This window comes from Ceratotherium simum, chromosome 35, assembly GCF_057802395.1.
Source record: "Ceratotherium simum simum isolate JZ-2026a chromosome 35, ASM5780239v1, whole genome shotgun sequence".
Classification (NCBI taxonomy): domain Eukaryota; kingdom Metazoa; phylum Chordata; class Mammalia; order Perissodactyla; family Rhinocerotidae; genus Ceratotherium; species Ceratotherium simum.
This window is the reverse complement of record NC_141934.1, coordinates 101,716-122,873: the sequence shown is the minus strand read 5'-3', so window position 1 is coordinate 122,873 and position 21,158 is coordinate 101,716. Positions and strand designations below refer to the sequence as shown.

Genomic DNA, 21,158 nt, shown 5'->3' with positions numbered 1-21,158 from the left:
TGATTATTTTGAGCTGAAGACAATAAAGACTCAGAACACTCAGGAAGAACATTTGAGTTTCCCCTCCCAAACTGCCTAAAGAATTTAACATAGAAAACCTGTTTCAGGAAGAAGCCAATATTGTATGATGGCTGTAATATAATGGAAAATAGATGTTACAATAGGAAAGGCACCAAGAAGCCCATTTTATCAAAATGTCTGTCTCTCCCTGGCCACATTCTCTATAGCTTGACCTGAAAAAAATTGTCAGGTAAACATTTGCATTTCTATTTCCATGTGAATTGTCTTCTTCCCCTCTGAAATCCCAAACCACTACCCCCCACAACACCTTCCACACTTCTAGCTACAATACAATACTTAAGCAAGCAGCTTAGACAGAATGACGAGCTGCTCCTTTCCAAGTTTCTCCCATGTATACATGTTATTAAACTTGGTATTATTTTCTCCTGCTAACCTGTCTTTTCATTATTTGGCCAGCCATAAGAACCTTAAGGGAAAGGGCAGAGGAGGATTCTCCCTCTTGCCCAACACTAGCATTGGCCAAAGCACCAATACCCCACCCCTGCCCCCCAACACATTGTATTAGGACTCTAAGAACTTAACGCCCAACGAGATGGATTGTTTCTCTTTTCCATCACAGAAAAAGAAGTTGGAATGACCAATCAGTCAACAAAAACATGTGTGTGTTGTCAGCATTGGAGTAGGTTCCTCCCCTCCAGCCTACAACATAACTTCAAAGGAGTTAGAGAGCTTTCACTTCTTAACTCCTGGAAGGGAAGGAAAAAGCCTCCCAAGAACCACTGCCCCAGCCCTGCCTGGTGCCCCCCCTCCCTGACGCCCCACTGCCCCTCTCGCCTCAGCGGCTGTGGGCCTGTCAGGCCAGCGCCCCAGCCCACCCAGCACCCCTGCGTCCCCTCCCCGACGCCCCACTGCCCCTCCCGCCTCAGTGGCCGTGGGCCTGTCAGGCCGGCGCCCAAGCGCTGAGGGTGGATGGCAGGAGCTTCCAGACCCGCAGGGAGCGGGCTGTCAGATGCACCGGTCTCACTCTGGGAGCCGCCCTCGCCCGCTCTGCCTCCTGGCCCCACCCCAAACCGCGCCAGCCGGTCTCTGCGGCCGAGGGCCCAGGCGAGCATAGCCTTCCAGGCCCCCTGGTGTGGGCGTGCCCTCACCCGCCTCCCTCTTCCCACTGCCCTGAGAATGAGCGCGACACGACGGGCAGCCGCTGGGGCCAATCCTGTCGAGCAACCCCGGCGGGGCCGGGAGTGCGGGCGGAAGTGCTTTGGTCTACATCTTGGCATCCGGCGGGGCCCCTCGCGGAGGGCCGGTCACAGTCTCCCTCCCCCTCGTTCTGAGTTGTTGGCTCCGAACACGGCAGCAGCGACCCATCAGCGCAGCGGAACGGATGCGTTTGGGCAGCACGACCCTGGTGTGGGCGCTTCAGCCGGCATTTTGCCTAGGCCCACAGGCCTTTACGGAGGACGGATGGACACGCGCCGCCATCTTGCCGTCCTGCGGGGCGTGGGGACCAGCTCCCACATGCTGCAGAGTGTCACCGCCAGCCCTACACTTGTGGCGGTCCCGCTGTGGGGCGGCGAGGAGGGGCCGGAGCCTGGCGGCGCAACAGCCTGAGGCCCGGGATGATAATTGCTGCGCGGCGGTGAACTGCTCCCACCACCAGGCAACGAGGAGAAACAGTCATCTCCTTCCACAAATAACCGGACCGCCACTGCGCGGTCAGCCCTCTGCAGGGTCCAGCCCGAGGCAGGCGGCACTCTATGCTCGGGGCCTCGGGGCTGGTCCAGCATGTGAGTCAGCGCTGGGCGCTGTGTGGCCTTGGTTTGTGCCACCGTCTCTGCTCCGGGTGCCTCGGGCCACCGTGGCCACCTCACGGCCACCGGAGCCCACCTACTGGCCTCCACCACCCTCTCACCCCCACCCCACGGCCACCCTGTTCTCCACTGATTCAGGCTGGGGCCAACAATGTCGAGAAATGGTATTCTGGAAACGCTCTTCCTTAGGTCACTATCTCCTTGAATTTGCTATGAGTTTTTTGCTCTTTTGATGGCAGGGAGCCTGCCTTGATCTCTGCAATCATGAATGTGGCTGAGCAAAGACAACTTGTACCTCCAGGATGGACATGCCTCCCAGACACTCTGTTGCTAGAAGGGTCCTGGCAGTGCAGGGAAAAGTGGCTCTGCACTGGAGGTGAGTCCTGGAGAGGCGTCTGACTCTGTGGACTCTGCATCTGACAGCATCCTGGGTGGAGGAGGGTGAGGCCCACTCCTCACTGGAAGGTTTACCCCAGGGACTCTGGGAAGAGGCTCCTCTCTTCACTTCTTCCATGGGCTCCCACAGCGGGTGAGGGGTTTGCCTTCCCCCTGGCCTGGCTCCCTTCATGAGGGCCTCTGGAATTCAGCCAGTTGAGTGAGTCCTTTCCTGTGGACTCCGCACTGGAGGGCCCAGAACCGTGCACTGAAGACATTCTACTTTGAAAACCTCCTGGCAGATCCTTTTGTTTCATGTTGCAGGTTGTTATTGAATTTTGAAAGACCTGAATGCCACGTGTTGTCTGTAGGCTTATTGAAATTTTACAGTGGTTTGTTGTAAGTCGGAAGTTGTTACAATCTATCCAAAGAAGTAGTAACATGAGCTTGTGTCAGAGGTCAGACAACATGCTTTCTTGACGGTTTCCTTCAGAGCCTGTGTCCCAAAAGTTTTGTTACTGTTTTTGAGAATGATGCAAGGCACTGCAGAGAAGGTTGCTCTTGGCATGTATTGTGGTCTGGGGGCAAAGGTGGCGGGGGTCTTTGGGAAACTAGTCACAAAGCATTGAGAAAGGTTAGAAGGTCATGTTGCTTGGAACTCCCTGAGGAGCTAGTATCCACCTGGTCTGGTCCACAGCAGCCTCAGGGGGTCTAGATGACTTCAGGTGGAGCAGAAAGCCCTCGGGAGAGACCCCCCACCCCCCATGTGCACAGTTTGGTCTAAATAGAGATTTTACCTTAATGAGGAGAAAAGATTATGAAGTGTCTTGGTCAGTACATTTCAGGGGCTGGTTGCTTGGTACAGGAAGCAGCTTTCCTCCTGGTAGGGGGAGGACAGGAGGAACACAAAACCACAGCTCTTGGGGCTGACCTCCTCTTGGCGGCAGTCCTGCATCCTCAGCTGCTTGAGCAGAGCTGGGGCCAGGCGCCCTGCTGAGTGCCTGGGAGGCTCTGCTGGCCGACACCTGGCCTGGCTTTGAAATAGGGGGACCAACCCTCCCCGTTTTAGCACCCAAAGTCCTGCATCCCAGGGACAGCAGGAGGGTTGGGCAGCCATGAGCTTCTAGGAACTATTTCTGAGGCTTCCTGAAGCCTTTCCTGTTGTCTTGATGCCATCCTGTGCTATCTGCCCGAGCATCTGTGTCCCTACAGGGCACTTACCACAGCCTGGGAGGAGGTCCTCACCTTCCTTCCTTCTCTGCCCTACAGACGGTCACCTCCTTAAGGTAGACAGTGGGTCTTTCATCTTTCTATTCCAGTAATAACTTGCAAGCAGAAGGTGTTCCTTAAATCTTTACTAAAGGTTTAAATGGACAAACTCGCTACAGATGTGGGTGTTCACAAAAGCACTTGTTTTGCTTTTATAGTTGATCATTTTAGGTGGAGACATTTAATTCTTTCTTTCTAGTTACTTTTTCATCTGTTCTTGCAGGCTTCACATAAAGGGCTCAAAATGTCTGGTCCAGTGGTTAAAAGCTGTTCACAGGGATGACTGGACCCCGCTAAGCATTCTTTCATCTGTAGTGAACATTTCACCAAAAAAAGCTCTCCGAAATGCTAGAGGATCAGTACTACGTGCTCAAGCCCATGGTCATGCCCTCCATCTTCCTCCTGACTGAGAAGGGGGGCTGAAGGCCATGGCCGCCCCAGGAGAAAGGACACCAGAAAGGCCGCCAGGGTCCTGAGGAACATGTGAGTGAAGCAGATGGGAAGGGAGCTACAGGTTCATCGTCGTCCTTGAGGGAAAATCTGAGGGCCCAGCTGGAGTCTTGCAAGTTGAAGTGAGCCGCTCTGCAGGGTGAACCCGCACCCAGTGCCACCCAGGAAGCCGCCAGTCAGGATTGGGCGCAGAGTCTCTGGAAGGAACTCCAGGAGACAGTGTGGCCTCCACAGCATCAGGCAACCAGGGAGATGCAAACACGTCTGCTGTAGATGCTGGCGATGGGACCCCCTCTTCCCAGCCAGGGCCTGCTGGGTAAGAGTGGCATTTCCGGGGCCGGCCCCATGGCTTAGCGGTTAAGTGCACACGCTCCGCTGCTGGCGGCCCAGGTTCGGATCCCGGGCACCAACGCACCGCTTCTCCGGCCATGCTGGGGCTGTGTCCCACATGCAGCGGCTGGAAGGATGTGCAGCTATGACATACAACTATCTACTGGGGCTTTGGGGGGGGCGTGGAAAGAGTGGCATTTCCGTGGGTGACTTTATCCCTCAGGATTTGGGGCATGAAGACTTATTGGCTGGCTTCTGTCTTACAGTTTCTCCTTGGTGCACACTCGAGATAGGCCATCTGTCCCCCGAGAGGCTGTTGACTGAAAGAGGCTGAAGAAGGATGTGGAGCCCAGCTGCAGCGGGACCAGCCTGGCGCCTGATGAGGGCTTGGCCCACAGCCCCCAAGTTCATCATTCACAATGATGCCTCAGAAAGCCTCCCAGAGCCCGTCTACCCTCCAACAGATGTCACCCTGAAGCCAGCCACAGAAGCTGTGTAGGGCGAGCACCACGACACCTGCCCCACGTCCCTCATCGGGGTCATCCTGTCAGCACTGGGGCCCAAGAACTCCTCGACTCACTGCACTCCTACTGCTTCTGCTCCAGGGGGAACAGGAGCACGGGTGCCGCCTGCGGGAGCAGGTGGAGAAGAACGGCGAGCTGAAGAGGGGCAGCCGCCGACAGCCAAGTGCGCACTCTGCAGGAGGAGCTGGACGAGCTGAAGGGAGGGGGCTCCCTGCCTTAGCAGCCTGCTGCCCCAGCCGAGGTCAGTCCTGGGGCTCGGGGCTCCCCCACTGCCTGCTCCTCATGAGGAGTTTCCTGCTCCACAGCAGACGGCCCCTGAGCACTTCTGTGTGCAGCATGCCTGCTGCTGTCCTGGGAGAAGGCTCTGCTGGTAGCCGCCCCTCACAGACAGGGAGCCCAGGTTGCAGAGCTCACCCCGCTCGCTCTAGGGCGCTTGAGAGGCAGCGGTAGTTGTCAGGGTTTAGCAGGTGGGGAAGGAAGCATTGCAGGTCAGCTGGGAAAGCCAGACCTACCCAATGAATGGTGCCTGGATGATTGGTTTTCCACTTGAACAGGAGAAAATCAGCTTCTGTTGCATCCTTCACAGAACTATAAATTCCAGTGAGTTAGGATCTAAATGTGAAATAAAATAGACATAGTAAAGTATTAGAAAAGTTATGGGAGACTCTTAAAGTCATGGGGGGGTTCTTTCCATTCATGTTGTAATGAATATCCTTGAACTGAAGTCATTTTGAATATTTTAATAATTTCTTTAAAATTTTAAACATCTTTTCGAGTAGAATACATTCTCTTTTGTAAAAATTAAAACACCAAAGAAATACATAAGCTAAGAAGTGGTAAAAACTCCTATTTCTCACCTACCTCCCAACTTTTATTCCTTGTTGGTAGTAAAATTTGGTGTGTAATATCCCAGAGTGTTTCCTGTGCTTTACATACATGTTTCTCCACCTGTATGAATAGGTTGGATGTATTTTTGGTGTGTTTATTGGCTATGTTTCTGATTTTCCAGCTCATTTACATTTTAGTAGTTGTAAACATTGGTTTCTCGATATTCCTTACATATTGAGGGTATCTTTTGCCTGTTATACATCCATGGAAAACATTTCCCTGCCACATTGTTCATTTAATCTGGATCAGTGTTTGTCTTCCCAGATGTCAGTAACACTTCCGGTGGGAAACGGCTCTATGTGACAGGCTGTTCAGGATCTCCAGGACCCCTGGGGTAACAACCATTAGGACAACACAAAGCAAGATGTTTCCAGATGCATCCTGGGGGAACAACAGCTCCAGTTGAGGGCCGCTGATGTCCTGGTCAGAGTTATCCGCTATGTTCTCCTATCACGTTAAAGCTGTTTCTGTAGTTTGTTGTACCTGATGGTACAGTTTGGTGCCTTTGTCTGTTCCTCTTGGTCAGACTCCACAAGGTTTCTCGCTGTTACAGGTCTTTCCAGACAGCCAGCCCTTGACTCTATTGCTCAGGTCTACGTTGTTGTTCCTGCCTCGTGAATCCTCACTTCATTCTGCTGTCATTGGTTTTATTGTGGTGTTGTTCTGGCTCCTGGAGGGAAGTGGTCAGCTTCTTCGTGTACAGTTGATATTCCCTGATACTTGCAGTGGAGGCTGTGTCCCTTCTTCTGTCCCTTTGTCCCCAGGCCATGGATTTGCCTCATGCTGCTCTCATTGCTGTTCATTTCTAAAGAGTTTGTCCTGTCTATCTAGATCCCCTCTTTAACCTGAGAGATTTAGAAAGGTGTGGACAGATTTTCTTGTGGATAGGTTGGGGGAGGGGAGCCAATATTTTGTGATTATTTTTTACTTTTATTGCTTTAAGGTCCAGTAATGTGGTCACTTATAGATTTCTGCTTTTTGGACTCTTTAGAGATTTCATTGTGGCTTAGCACACAGTCCATTGTGGTGATTGTTTCATTGTGGTTTGAGGAGAATGTATCCTCAACATTGCTTATGTTGTTGTCCCTCGGGCTGAGGCTAGATCTAGCTTTTTTGTCTTGATAAGCAGATCTGTTTCCTAACTTACTGTGTCACTTGACCTGTGGATTTCTAAGAGAGGTAAAGTAGGTTTCCCTGTGATTCTGGAGGTGCCTGTGTCTTCTTGTTTGTCCAGTTTTGCTTTATGTTTCAAGACCATATTGTTAGGTGCATAAGTGTTCCTGACAGTTATCAACACAGAAAAACCATTTGTGTCCCATTTAAAGTCTTATTTCTTTATCTCCTTATTTTCAACCATATTATATCCCTTTATTTTATAACTATATATATTTTTTTATTGATGTTTTAATGGTTTCTAACATTGTGAAATTTTGGGTTGTACATTTTTGTTTGTCCATCACCATATATATGACTCCCTTCACCCCTTGTGCCTACCCCCCACCCCCACTGCCCCTGGTAACCACAGTCCAGTTTTCTCTGTCCATGCGTTGGTTTATATTCCACATATGAGTGAGATCATACAGTGTTTGTCTTTCTCTTTCTGGCTTATTTCACTTAACATAATACGCTCCAGGCCCATCCATGTTGTTGCAAATGGGATGATTTTGTCTTTTTTTAATGGCTGAGTAGTATTCCATTGTATATATACACCACATTTTCTTAATCCAATCGTCAGTCGAGGGACACTTAGGTTGCTTCCACTTCTTGGCTATGGTGAATAATGCTGCAATGAACATAGGGGTGCATAAGCCTCTTTGGATTGTTGATTTCAGGTGCGTTGGATAGATTCCCAGTAGTGGGATGGCTGGATCATAGGGCATCTCTATTTTTAATTCTTTGAGGAATCTCCATACCGTTTTCCATAGAGGCTGCACCAATTTGCATTCCCACCAGCTGTGTATGAAGGTTCCTGTTTCTCCACATCCTCTCCAACACTTGTTATTTCTTGTTATTTTATAACTATATTTTAACTCATCTTGAGAGCTTTCATCTTTTTATAGAGCAATTTAATCCATTTACAATTGATTATTGATAAATTGGAATTTGAGTCTACCATTTAATTTCATTTTTAATTTGTTAGGCTTTCTCATGATTTTCTATTCCTCTAGTGAGTGTCTTTCAGCTTTTAGGAACAACCATTTCTGCCTTTCTTTCTGTAAATGCTTAGAATTGATCAGTTCCTGTGTTCTACACTCCCAGCTCCTCACCTTCCACTCCCCAGCTTGAGACTGTCTGATCTTAGTTCTGTGTTCTTATTTTGCCCATCAAGCGACTATGATTGGATGTAAGTATACGTTTTGTTGGTTACTTTGTTCACCACTATTAATTGTATCTAAATCTTTTCTCCTTTTTGGAAATATTTGATGCTATTTTGGAACTCATGACAGTTTTGTAGAGGAATCGAGTCTAAGACACTCCTTAGGTGTTGATGCTGGGGAGCTAGCACCTAACCTCTTAAAGTTGCATTGGTGTGTCTGCAGAGTCAGGATGAGGTCAGAGATGTTTAAAACCGTGGAGATGAATGAGGTTTCCTGGAGACACTGTAGCTGTAGAAGGGCCCCGGGCCCAGCCTAGAAGCAGGCAGTGTTTGCAGAGGTGCAGCTGAAGAGGGTCCAGGAAAGGGGACTGAAACGGTGGAGCATGGAGTCGCAGGAGCCACGAGGGGAAAAGGGTATTGCAGAAAGGAGGGGTGCTCAGCTGGGTGGGATACAGCTCTGATCAGAATGGAGAAAAGATGGCTGGACTCGGCCATGTGGCATCACTGGTGACCTCAGTCTCCTTGAGAGGGTGGGAATGAAGCTGGGTCTAGAGTGGGGGAAGGGGGTCATGGGAGGGCAGTAGGGATGAGGCACTTTACTTAAGAGGTTTAGCCATGAAGGGGAGTCGGGAAAGTGGACAGTAGCCAAAAGGGAGCTTGGGTCCAAGGGAGAGTTTTGTTTGTAAGGTGGAGATGAGCTAGCAGGTGTCTGTGCTGCAGGTAGGACCGGATGGAAAGGAGGAGCCTGAGGGCCAGGGAGGAGTGTGCTGGGCCCTGAGGAGGTGCAGGGCTGGGCTCCGCTGCCTGGGGAGGAGCAGAGAGCAAGAGGACAGATGTGCTGGTGGAAAGGGCGCCCTGTGCCTCTGCTCCTGTGTTCCTGGAGTGTGACATGGGCAGTGGCTGGGAGTGGAGGGACATTGCAGGAGGTGTTAGGCGAGCGGCAGGGGGAGGAGGGGGAGGGAGAGAGGGCGCCCTGGCTTGGTCTCCATGGCCCACTGGAGTTCCCCACTGGGATCCCGCTCACCGGCTGCCTTCTCTCTTTGATGTCTTCCTCAATATGTCGGCTCTCTTGATGGTTCCCAGGGCTATTATGAATTTATTCATCAATGAAGGAATCTATGGGTAATTTTTTAGGGATTTTATGTCAAAGGGGTTCTACATATGTTTATTCAGTCCATCATCTTTACCCAGTCCCTTTGTTTTTGGACAGATTCCGTACAACAGAGCAGCGGGGCCAATGGCATGCAGCTTCCAGGGTTCGGGAGGTTTGCCCTCCAGAAAGCTGGTGCTGATTGGCATTCTCACAGGATGTGGTGCTCTGTCCTTGAGCCCGCTCTAACTGTGGGTTTCACGACGTTGTAAATCCTAGGGCAGTCCTCTCCGGGCCCATCGTTGCCATTGCTGCGACCAGTGAGGGGGAAAACTTTTCTGTGTTCATTATCTGTGACTTCCTTGACTGTGCTGTCACCGTCCTTGCTCACGGAGCTCCGAACCTTCCCGATGGAAGGTCCACCCATGTTGTCGCAAAATGCAGGATTTCATTCTCTTGCATGGCTGAATAATATTCCATTATATATTTCATGTATACATATATCTCACATTTTCTTTATCTATTTATCCATTGATGGACACATGGATTCTTTCCCTGTCCTCAGTTTGTGAATGATGCTGAAATGAACATGGGGGTGCAGATATCTCTTCAGAATGGTGTTTTCAATTCCTTTGGATATACAACCAGAAGTGGAATTGCTCACTTATATAGTATTTCCATTTTTATTTTTTGAGAAAATTCCACATTTTTTTCAGTAATGACTTTAGCAATCTACCTTCATACCAGCAGTGCACAGGGTTCTCTTTTCTACACAACTTTGCCAACAGTTCTTGTCTGTTTTCTCTTTGAGAATAACCATTCTAGCAGGTGTGAGGTGATATCTTGTAGTTTTGATTTCATTTCCCTGATGATGAGTAATCACGAGCATCTTCTCATGTACCTGTTGACCATTTTTATGTCTTCTTTGGAAAAGTATCTATTCAGGTCCTTTGACCATTTTCATATTGTTTTGTTGGTTTCTTTGCTGTTGAGTTGTAAGAGTTTCTTATATACTGTGGATATTAACCCCTTTAGTTTGCCGATTATTTTATTTGCTGTGCAGAAGATTTTTAGATTGATGTCATCCCACTTGTTAAGTTTTGCATTTGTTGTTTGCACTTTTGATGTTATATGCAAAAAAATCATTGTCAAGACCAGTTTCTTGGGGCTGTTTCCTCTATATTTTCTTCTAGTTGTTTTATATTTGGTTTCTTGCATTTAAGTCTTTAATTCAATTTGGGATCATTTTTGGAGTGGTGTAAAATAGGGGTCCAATTTCAGTTTTCTGTATGTGGTTATCCAGTTTTCCCAACACCATTTATTGTACAAACTATCTGTTCCCCATGGAGTCTTCTTAGCTGACTAGTCAAGTGTTAGCAAAGTGTATGTGTGTGGTTTTATTTCTGGGCCTTTGATTCTGTTGTATTGGTTTATGTGTCTCTTCTTATACCTGTATCATACCGTTTTTATTATTATAGATTTGTAATAAAATTTGAAATCAGGAATTGTGATTCCTTCAGGTTTTTATTTCTCAGGGTTGCTTCGGTTATTGGAGGTCTTTTGTGAATCCATATGAATATTAGGATTGTTTGTCCTATTTCTGTGAAAAATGTCATGGGAATTTTAATAGGAATTACATTGAATCTTGAGATGGCATTGGGTAGCATGGACATTTTAACAATATTAATTCTTCTGATCCATGAACATAAGATATCTTTTCATTTCTCTGTGTCTTTGATTTCTTTCATCAATGTCTTATAGTTGTTAGTGTCCAGATCTTTCACCTTCTTGGTTAAATTTATATATGAGTATTTTACTGTTTTTGATGCTATTGTAAATAGGATTTTTTTCTTTATATCTTTTTTAGATAGTTCATTGTTAGTGTACAGAAAGGCAACAGATTTCTACATGTTGATTTTGTCTCCTGCAGCTTGAGTGAATTCGTTTATTAGTCCTAACAATTTGGGGGGAGTCTTTAGGTATTTCTCTATACAAAATCTTATCATCTGCAAACACAGACCACTTTGATTCTTCATTTCCAATTTAGATGTATTTTATTTCTTTTCATTGCCAACTGTCTCTGGTTGAGACTTACAGCAGAATGTTGAAGAGTGGTGTTGTGACTGGACACCCTTGTCTTGTTCTTTGTCTTAGCAAGAAAGCTTTCAACCTTTCACTGTTCAATATGATGTTAGCTGTGGGTTTTGTCATGTAAACCTTTTATTATGTTCAGGTATGTTCTTTCTGTAACCCTTTATTGAGAGTTTTTATCATGAAGGGCTGTTGAATTTTGTCAAACTGCCTTTTCTGCATCGATTGAGATTATTTTGTGATTTTTATCATTCATTCTATTAATGTGGTGTATCACATTCATTGATTTGCATCATGTTGAACTTGATCATGTTGTTTGATCCTTTTTTTGAGTTTAGATAGTTTTGTTATAATGTGTCTTGGAGAAGAAAGTTTTAGTTTGAAATTTTAGGTTGACAGATCGGCTTCAGGACCTTGGATGTGTAAATTTCTCTCCAGATTTGGGAAGATGTCAGCTGCTATTTTTTTTAAGTAAACACTCTTTTCCTTTATCCATGTCTTCTCCTCTGGTACTTTAATAAAGCTTATCTATTTCTTTTCATGGTATCTCATAATTCACACTGCCTTTCCCCCTTCCTATCCATTATCGTTTTTCTTTTTGCTTCTTTGACTGGATGATTTCAAACGACACATCTTCTAGTTCACTAATTATTTCTTGTACATGGTTGAATCTGATTTAGAAGCTCTCAATTAAATTCTTTAGTTCAGTCATTGTGTTCTTCAACTCTAGGATTTCTGTTTGTTTTTCCTTAATGATTTCTGTTTCTATAATGAACTTCTCACTTGTTCATGCACTGTTTCCTTATTTCATTTAGTAGTCTATCTATGTTTCCTTAGAGTTTTATGAATTTCTCAAAGAGGGTTGTTCTGAAGTCTTTGTCACATAGTTCCTATATCTCCATTGCTTGGTCGGTCATTGGCATTTTATTCTTTTTCTTTGGTGGTGTCGTGACTCTTTGATTATTCATGATCCTTGTGGCCTTCCATTGGTGCCTGCAAATTTGAGGAAGTAGGCACCTCTTCCACTCTTTACAGACTGGCTTTAGCAAACCAAAGCCTTCACAGTCATCCCATCTAAGGGTCCCAGGTAGGCCATCTGGTGGTGTCCAGGGGCAAGCTTGCTGCTGGAGTCCTTGGACAGCCTGGTACTGGGGCGAGTGGAAAGCTTGGGTCTATGGTATTGTGTCTGGCCCTGGGCACAGCTGGGACCCTGAGTTCATGAGTAGCCCCACTGCAGCCTGTTTTGAAAGGTCCTCTTTGAGAGCCTGCCACCACAGGAATCATCCAGGACCATGAGAGTTCACCAGTGCTGGGATGAGCTGAGAGCCTTGGTTCACGGGAGACTGCCGGGAGCCTGGCACCACGAGAGACAGTTTGTGCTGTGGTAGGCTAGAAGTCTGGATTCCTGGGAGCCTGCCGGGATCCTGGGGCCACAGGAGCTGCCTGAGGCTGCAGAAGCCAGCAGGTACTGGATCAAGATGGAAGCCTGGGTTCATGGGAAACTGCTGGTGCCTGGTGCCATGGGAGCTGCCTGGGGCCGCCTGAGTCAGCAAGCACCTGGGTAAGCTGGGGGCCTGGTTTTGTGGGAGCCTGCAAGGAGCCTCGTTCCATAAGAGCTGTCTACAGCTGCTGGAACTGGCAGGTGGTGTGGTGATCCATGGGCCTGAGTTCCCAGCAGCCCCCTGGGAGCCTGGTGTCATGGAATCTACCTGGGTTGCTGGAGCCAGCAAGTGCTGGAGTGACCTGGGGTCTTGGGTTTGTGGGAGCCCACTGGGGTCTTGGGTTTGCCCTGTTACAGAAGCTGCCTGTGGCTTTGAGTGCTGCCTATGGCTGCCTGGAGTGGCAGAAACTTGGGTGAGCCAGCGTCTGGATTCACCAGAGCCCACCAGGAGCCTGGTGCCAAAGACACCACTTGTGGTCACAAGAGCCACCTTGGGCTGTTGAAGATGGCAGCCCCTAGGCTGAGATGGGGCCCTGGGTTCCCAGGAGCCTGGTGGGAGCCTGGTGTCAAGGATGCTGCTTGAGGCCACCAGAGCTGGCATGCTCCAGTGTGAGCCAGGGACCTGGATTTGCAGAAGCTTGCAGGGAGCCAGCTAGGTCCACAGAAGTCAGCCTGGCGCTGGGGCAGGCTGGCTAAGGTCAGGCAGAGTGGAGAAGTCCCTTCTCGTTGGGAGGTGTTTGATTACTGATTGAGTCTGCTTATTTGTTACTGGTCTATTCAAGATTTCTATTTCTTCATGATTCAGCTTTCGTACGTTGTTTCTAGGAATTTATCTATTTTGTCTAGGTTATGCAATTTATGAGTGTACACTAGTTCAGAATAGTCTCTTCTGATCGCTTTCTTTCTGAAGCATCCGTTACAATGTCTCCTCTTTCATTTCTGATTAAGTTTGAGTCATCTATCTTTGTTTTCCCAGATATTTTATCTAAGGGTTTCTCAATTTTATTTTTTCCAAAACTCAACTTTTACTTTTATTAATTTTCCATATTTTCATTTTTTTTCCACTCTCCTCTTGGTGACTTCCATCCTTCTGCTAACTTTGGGTTTCATTTTTTCTTTTTTTAATGCTGTGTGTTGTAAGCCAGGTTGTTTCTTTGACATCTTTCTTCTCTTGTAATTTACAAGTTTATTACTATAAACTTTCCTCTTAGTACTACTTTTGCTGCAGCCTATAAGTTTTGGTGTGTTTATTGTTTCTTTTTGTGTGTGTGTGATGAAGATTGGCCCTGTGTTAACATCTGCCAATCCTCTTTTATTTTATTTTATTTTTTTTGCTGAGGAAGACTGGCCCTGGGCTAACATCTGTGCCCATCTTCCTCCACTTTATATGGGACTCCGCCACAGCATAGCTTGCCAAGCGGTGCGTCGGTGTGCACCCGGGATCTGAGCTGGCGAACCACGGGCCGCTGCAGTGGAGTGCACGCGCTTAACCACTTGTGCCACCAGGCCAGTCTCTATTGTTTATTTTTGTATGTTTTGAGCTATTTTCTAATTTACCTTTTGATTTCTTCTTTGATCTACCATTTTTGTGTGTGAAGAAGATCAGCCCTGAGCTAACATCCGTGCCAATCCTCCTTTTTTGCTCAGGAAGACCGGCCCTGAGCTATCATCCTTGCCCATCTTCCTCCACTTTATGTGGGATGCCACTACAACATGGCCTGACAAGCATGGGTTGGTGTGTGCCCAGGATCTGAACCCAGGCCGCCAGCAGCGGAACACATGCACTTAACCGCTACAGCACTTGTCGGCCCCCGATCTACTTTTAAGTTTAAAAGTTTTTGTTGAACTTCCACGTATTATGAATGTTCCAGTTTTCCTTCTGTTATTGACTTCTGGTTTCATGCCATTGTGTTTAGAAAAGTTACTTGGTATTATTTCAGTCTTCTTAATCTTGTTAAGACTTGTTTTGTGACCTAACACGTGATCTGTTCTGGAAAATAGTCTGTGCGCCCTTGAGAAGAGTGTGCATTTTGTTGCTGTCCAGTAAAATGTTCTGTGTGTGTCTGATAGGTCCATTTAGTATTTAATGTTTTCATGTCTGCTATTTCCTGATTTTCTGTATGGATGATAGAATGGATATTCTATCCATTGTTAAAAGTGGTCTTTGAAGTCTCCTACTGTATGCATCTTATATAAGTGAGAAGGCTCTTACATTGAGTATATATAAAGATCTCTTAGAACTCAATTATAAAAGACAAGTCAATGAAACGGGGTAAGCAACTGGAATAGACATGTCTCCAGGAAATATATAGATGGCCAATAAGCACAAGATAGTTGCTCAGTATCATTAATTATTAGGAAAATGCAAATTCAAAGCACAATGTGATACAATTTCATGCTCAAAATGAAGGCTATATTCAACATAATGGAAAATAACAAGTGTTGGTAAAGATGTGGAGAAAGGGAAACCCACATACATTACTGGTGGGAAAGTAAAATGATGCAGCCACTGCAGAAAACAGCTTGGCATTTTCTAAAATCTTAAACCTAGAATTACCATTGACCTGGAGAGGCCCATGGTAGATATGTCCAAAAGAGCAAACTTGCCCATAGACATTCAAAGCAACATTCTTCACAATGGTCCAAAAGTGAAACAAACCCAAATTTCTATCCAGTTATCACTGCATAAACCAAATATGGCCTATTCATAATATAGGATATTATAAGCCATAAAAAAGAATTAAGTACTGCTACATGCTCGGCCATGGGTGAACCTTGAAACATGTGTGCTCACTGAAGCCATCCACAAAGGCAATAAATAACAGGATGCCATTTGAATGAAATGTCCAGAATAGGCAAATCCGTAGGGGGAGAAAACAGATGAGTTGTTTCCATGGGTTTGGGTTAGCAGAAAATAGAGTGTGAATGAGTATGGGTTTGTTTGGGGGTGTTGAAAATGTTCTGGAATTAGATAGTGGTGATAGCCACACGACATAATCATTGTGCTAAAAGCCACAGAAATGTATACTTTGAAATGCTTAAAACAGTGTATTCTATGTTAAGCAGATTTTCCACATAAAAATTTTGAATTTTTTAAGTTAATCAGGGTATTGGTTAATTTTAAGTTGGCTGGTATATTTAATAAGTGTAATTAATGGAGTTATTAGGGTAGGGCAGGTTGTAGCCAAGAGAGTAAACATCCGACGAGGGCTATAGTAACAAATCCTATGATTATACAAGCAACAGTCTAAAATCCAGTCCATTTCCATTGTCCCCAACTTGGAGAGACCAGCCACGAAAATAGGTCAGTGATCTCAGGGGCCTTTGGTATCTATTCAAAGATCTGGGTAATATTATGCAATATTTTAACCTCTTGGGCCATTTGGTGGAGGTAGGTTTGAACTTCTCTGTTGATGTACACTCAGCAAGTGGTTCTAGGAAAGGCACCAACCCCTCCTTCCTTGACCGGTATAGACAGTCTAGGGCCAGGCCATTTTCTAAAACCATTTGGGCAAGAGACTCATGAGAGTGTTGTTCAGGGGTTATGATATGTTCTTAGGGAGTTGTTGTCCATGTTCTGTTAGGGTTGTTGATACTTCTTAGTTGCCTCAGTTTCCTGATTTTGTGTGGGTAGGGCCACCGCACCTGTGCCAAGTCCAGTCAGTCAATCCCAGTAGAACTGAAAACCCAGTGCTATAGGACTGACATTGTTTCTATGGGTTGTTGGTAGCCTGTCAGGGCAGGAAACTCAGGGGACCTGCGACCTGAGAGAAGCAGGCTGAGAGAGAAACAATAGTGCATTGCACAATATAGCCTGGAGAAAGCTGCTCAGAGGGCTGGGGAAGAGAGAAGCTCACTGGATGAGAGCCTTGTGATATCAGCCCACAGTAAAACCCAAAAGTGGATGCTCCTGGTGTAAAATATTCATTAGGTGTCTTGAGGTAAAACCAATAATTTGCATCCATTCACTAGTTACCTGTGCTATATGATTTCAGGGGGTATGGTTAAAGTGTTTGTGGGCCAAGAGCTGTCTGGGCCTGGGCACAAAATCACCAAGGTGGCCTCAAAGGCTACCCCAAAATGACCCCTCAAGGAGCAGTTGGGGCAGAAAGTGGGGAGAGCATTTTGAAGGAATCCCGGGGCAAAGATGTTGTTCGATGGAGTTGGCTACAACTGAGTCTCTCCGCAGGGTAAGCCTTTCAGCTGGGGTACTTGGAGGTGATTGGAGGCCAAGTGACAGACCCTGTGACTCCTGATTCCCAGTGCACGGTTAGACCTCTCAGCCCATTGGACATAAATGGTGGTGGTGTTTGTGAATCATCTTGATGGCAGTGTGGAATGTATAGGGGACGTGTGGTGGGAGATGTCAGGATAGTGTCGGGAGGAGCTGTGTGTGAGATTACGGTGTTGAAGGGGAAGGACTGGAGGCAGGTGCAGTGGGTGTGTGACCAACAATGGTCAATGAAGGGACAGCTGGGGTGTAACTGGGGGAATCAGGGACCAGCAGAAGTAATGTGTTTAAAACAAGACACCAGGGCAGGCCCAGTGGCTTAGCGGTTAAGTGCGCGTGCTCCACTACTGGCGGCCCGGGTTCGGATCCCGGGCGTGACCGATGCACCGCTTCTCCAGCCATGCTGAGACTACACCCCACATACAGAAACTAGAAGGATGTGCAACTATGACATACAACTATCTACTGGGGCTTTGGGGAAGGAAAAAAGGAGGAGGATTGGCAATAGATGTTAGCTCAGAGCTGGTCTTCCTCAGCAAAAAAAAAGAGGAGGATCAGCACGGATGTTAGCTCAGGGCTGATCTCCCTCATACACACAAAAAATAAATAAAATAATAAAACAAGACACCAGGCCCTAATGGAGCCACTTAGCCTAAGTCTCACGTCAACAAGCCAAGATTTAATTAGACTTTTTGCCCTCCCAGGAATAGAATCATAAACCAGTCAATTGGGAATCGCCTGATGAGCAGCAGGTAGGTCAAATTCCTGACAGAGCCCTGCCATCCCCTAAAGGAAGGTAACCTTGCAATAACCAACCCTCTTTTTTGTGTAGTGTAACTTCCTTGTTCCTGCTCCCTTCTGCCTATAAAAGTTTTTCATTTTGTACAGCTCCTTGGAGCTCCTTTCTCTCTGCTAGACTGGATGCTGCCTGATTCATGAAATGTTGAATAAAGCCAATAAGATGTTTAAAATTTACTCAGTTTTATTTTGTTTTGTACCAGTTTGGTGGCAGCAGTGGGATCCAAAGGAGACATCTGATGGCTTAGGGGATGAGAAACACAGGCATTGGTACCCGCAAAACCTTTGAGTTCTCCATCTTTTTCACTGTTTCTGAGAGCCGTGGGTAAGTTCCTCTCAGCAAGTGCTGTAGAGAAACACAGCAGGGGGCTGTGAGGGAGGGTTGGGTGTCACTGGGTAGGAGGGTCTGAAAGGCCTCAATAGGGTGACATTTGCTGGGACCAGAATGACAAGAGGCTCACAGGCAGAAGTGAATTTGGCCAGAGGAGGTCAGAAATGTGGTCAGTGCAGCTGGAGGGAGGCTGGGAGGAGAGAACAGGAGCTGGGGTGGAAGGTAGGGCCAGGGCCTGGTAGGCTGTGTCAGTTACCTTTCCCTCTCTGACTTCATTGCCCCTAACCTTGCATTTCAAAACTACAAATGTTGACTATCTCACAATTTGTGTGGATCAGCAATCAGGCACGTTTTAGCTGGGTGCCTCTGCCTCAGTGAGTTGAACAGGTTGGGGCTGTGGCCTCAACTGAGGCTCAACTGGGGGAGGACTAGCCCCCAAGGTCACTCTCAGACTTCAGGGTTCAGTTTGGACTGAGAGCCTGAGTTCCTTTCTGTCTGTTGGCCTGGGCACTCCCGTGCTTCTCTCCTCTATAGGCCTCCACATTGGGCAGCCCCAAAACACTGGTATTTGATTCCTCAGTTACAGGGATTCGACAGAGTGAGAAAGAGAGATGGAACATGAGAGAGGGAGTAAGAGGAAGTGAAAGACTTGTGTAGTTAAAATTTAGACAAGACATCCCATCACTTTGGCTCTTATTATGTTCATAAGCCAGTTACTAACCACTTAGTGGTTCCACGGGGATGGCTATGCCATGGGTGGGGCTTACTGGGTACCATTGTGGAGGCTGCCTACCTCATAGGCCAAGATGAGGCACTTGGGTCTCATTCTCCATAAAACAGGAAACAATTGAATGGTTTAATGCCACAGGGTGGCAGTATCTAAATTTCCATTAGTTTCAACCCCCTCATGATGCTGACCTGAAAATGAGGCCAAGTTGGAAGTGACTGTTCCAATATCACATTGCTAGAACCCAGGCCTGTTTTGAGTGGTGTTCTGTGCTACATGTCACCCCTTCTTGTTATTCTTCCATCTCTAATTTTGTGCCTTAGGTACATGTGACACCAGCCCACATGGGTAATAGATATTATCTCATATACACCGGGTGAGGTCCCTAGGAAGTAGATTCTAGCCTGATCCCCATGGTGCAGGTTTGGAAACTAGGGAGGACCTGAGAGGCACAGGGACTTTCCCAGGATGCAGAACTGGTAAGAAAAAGGAGGTCTGCATTCATCTCTGTCTCCTCAAAGCAAGGACCTGAGTTAGGTTTCCAGGGAGCTGTTGCTAGGGCTGTGTAGGCTCCTTGTGCACAGTTCAGGAAGTGACATGAGAGAGGAGGGTGAGCAGCCCGGGCTCAAGGGGCAGCTCTGGAGAAATCTGATTGAGGTAAGGGTCCCAGGTAAAGGAATCTTGAAAAATGACCCCATCTCCTTGGTCCTAGGCCTCAACAGATCTTAGAACTCTGGTAACCAGGCTCATCCAGCTCACTTGAATGGAGACAGTCAAGAAGCAAAAATGTTTTGTTGTTGTATCCCAACTTTTGCAGGATCTGGCCTCAAAAAAGCCCAGAAAGAGAATCTTTTTGATTGTTGCCGATGTTGGCTCAGCCCTCATCCCTGACGCCTCTGGGTGTCTGACAGGAGGCAGTGAAGGGTAACATGGGGGAGCCCAGGAAAGGCTAGTGCAGGCCAGGACACAACGGTGATCCCACCTGATCAACCCCACACTCCAGGCCCATCATTGTGTGTTTGTGTGTGTCTGTGTGGAGTGGGGAAGGCAGGGTATCTGGGTCAGGCCATTCCTGGGCAGGAGCTGGTTGTTAGGTGTTGGAAACCTGGTGGGTCTGTCACGTTCATACCCCAGATCATGGCTGGCAGCATGAGAAGGTGAGCTCCTCTACTCGTATGCTATTGAACCCTAGAGGTTTCATTTCCTTCCCTCCCTGACCAAAGTTCTTTGCCAGGATGCCCTCTGTGCCTGAACTGAGGAGCAGACTTTCTCTTGGGGGTTGGCCCCAGTGGCAGTGTGCAGGCAGCCCCTGATTCCCTCTGGCCCAGCTCCCAGGCAGTCTTTGCAGAACTCCACTCAGGAGGTCATCGAGTAGCTGCCCAATGGTTTCAACTCCACCAACTCACTAGACAAGGAGCAGGTACATGAGGCCACCCACACCATCCAGTGCTGCTCTGAGATGAGAGCAGGAGCAGAGGGCCTCCACACTCAGGACCTTGAGATGTTGGGGTTGGACCAGAACTATGGTGGGACCAGTCAGGGGCTGTCTCTTTTTCAAGCTAAAGGGGATGTACATGCAGGTAACCTTGTCTGGTTCAAAGCTGAGCTCCCGTGACCCTCTTTCCCTTGTCTGTTGTGAGTTTAGGAGACCACTGAGGCAGAGCCAGAGGGTAAGGGGGACTGCAGGCTGGCTATTCCTGGAAAGGAAGTGGGATCTTTCCTGTGTTTAGAAGGACACATGGAAAGTCAGCTATGTGAGTGAATCTTTCTCTTTATCCTGCTGCAGCACCAGCTGCAGAGCTCCAGCCAGCGGCAGAAGCAGAGCTGTGGGCAGTGGTGGAGGTAAAGCTGGCTCCAGCTCCGTTGACAACACCCCCTCTAGCACTGGAGCCAGTGTCCCCTCCACCAGCAGTGTTGGAACTGGAGCAAGGGCCGACATCGGCTCCAGCAGGAGTGGGAGCTGCTGAGCTGGAGTCACCTGGACCATCATTTCTAGTGGGAAGTCCATCTCCACCTGTGGCCATTAAGGAGGGTGAGAAGAAGCCCAACCTCACGGCCTTCCCTCCTAAGCTGGTGGTGGAGCAGTTGACCGTGATGGATGCGGTGAGCAGCTGGGCTCTCAGCGCGGGGTGGGGTAGCCCTTCCCTCTGCCATCGTTGCCCCAGACCTCATCCAGTCTCCTATGATCTGGGCCCAAATCCTGGCTCCACCCCTTACCAACCATACGACCTGGGCAACTTTCTGAACCCCTAAGCCTTTGCTTTCCACCTGCAGATTGTAGAGGTGGACACTAACAGGACCTGCTGCACAGAGTGGCTGTGCCGGCTCCATGAGGTAGAAGAGATGGAAAGCTGGGTGGGGCCTAGCACATCACTGGTGGAGGGGAACTCACTGTGTGCAGCCAGGTGCCTGGTGGCCCAACCGTCTGCTGAGGAGGCTCAACAGCCTCAGGACTTAGTAGACACCT

General features: G+C 47.6%; 1 protein-coding gene and 1 pseudogene across 50 annotated transcripts in view; both read left to right on the top strand.

Annotated features, from left to right (window-relative positions):
* Nucleotides 1-1,302: 1,302 nt before the first annotated feature.
* LOC101405308 (peroxynitrite isomerase THAP4-like) lies at nucleotides 1,303-5,018 on the top strand (annotated as a pseudogene). Its single transcript, XR_015549875.1, has 3 exons — nucleotides 1,303-2,205; nucleotides 3,697-4,239; nucleotides 4,520-5,018. The product of XR_015549875.1 is annotated as a peroxynitrite isomerase THAP4-like (transcript).
* Nucleotides 5,019-9,859: 4,841 nt separating this feature from the next.
* Nucleotides 9,860-21,158, top strand: part of LOC147912384 (ral guanine nucleotide dissociation stimulator-like) — a 63,916-nt gene continuing 52,617 nt past the window's right edge. For 44 of the 49 annotated variants that reach the window (XM_087423649.1, XM_087423650.1, XM_087423652.1 and 41 more), the window contains exons 1-4: nucleotides 9,860-17,587; nucleotides 17,837-17,958; nucleotides 20,478-20,794; nucleotides 20,966-21,025. In XM_087423649.1, coding sequence (XP_087279775.1) covers nucleotides 20,786-20,794; nucleotides 20,966-21,025 — 69 coding nt within the window. In that variant the 5' untranslated portion in view covers nucleotides 9,860-17,587; nucleotides 17,837-17,958; nucleotides 20,478-20,785. The remainder of the gene's footprint in view (nucleotides 17,588-17,836; nucleotides 17,959-20,477; nucleotides 20,795-20,965; nucleotides 21,026-21,158) is intronic. The other 5 variants (XM_087423654.1, XM_087423640.1, XM_087423635.1 and 2 more) reach the window with 4 other exon arrangements.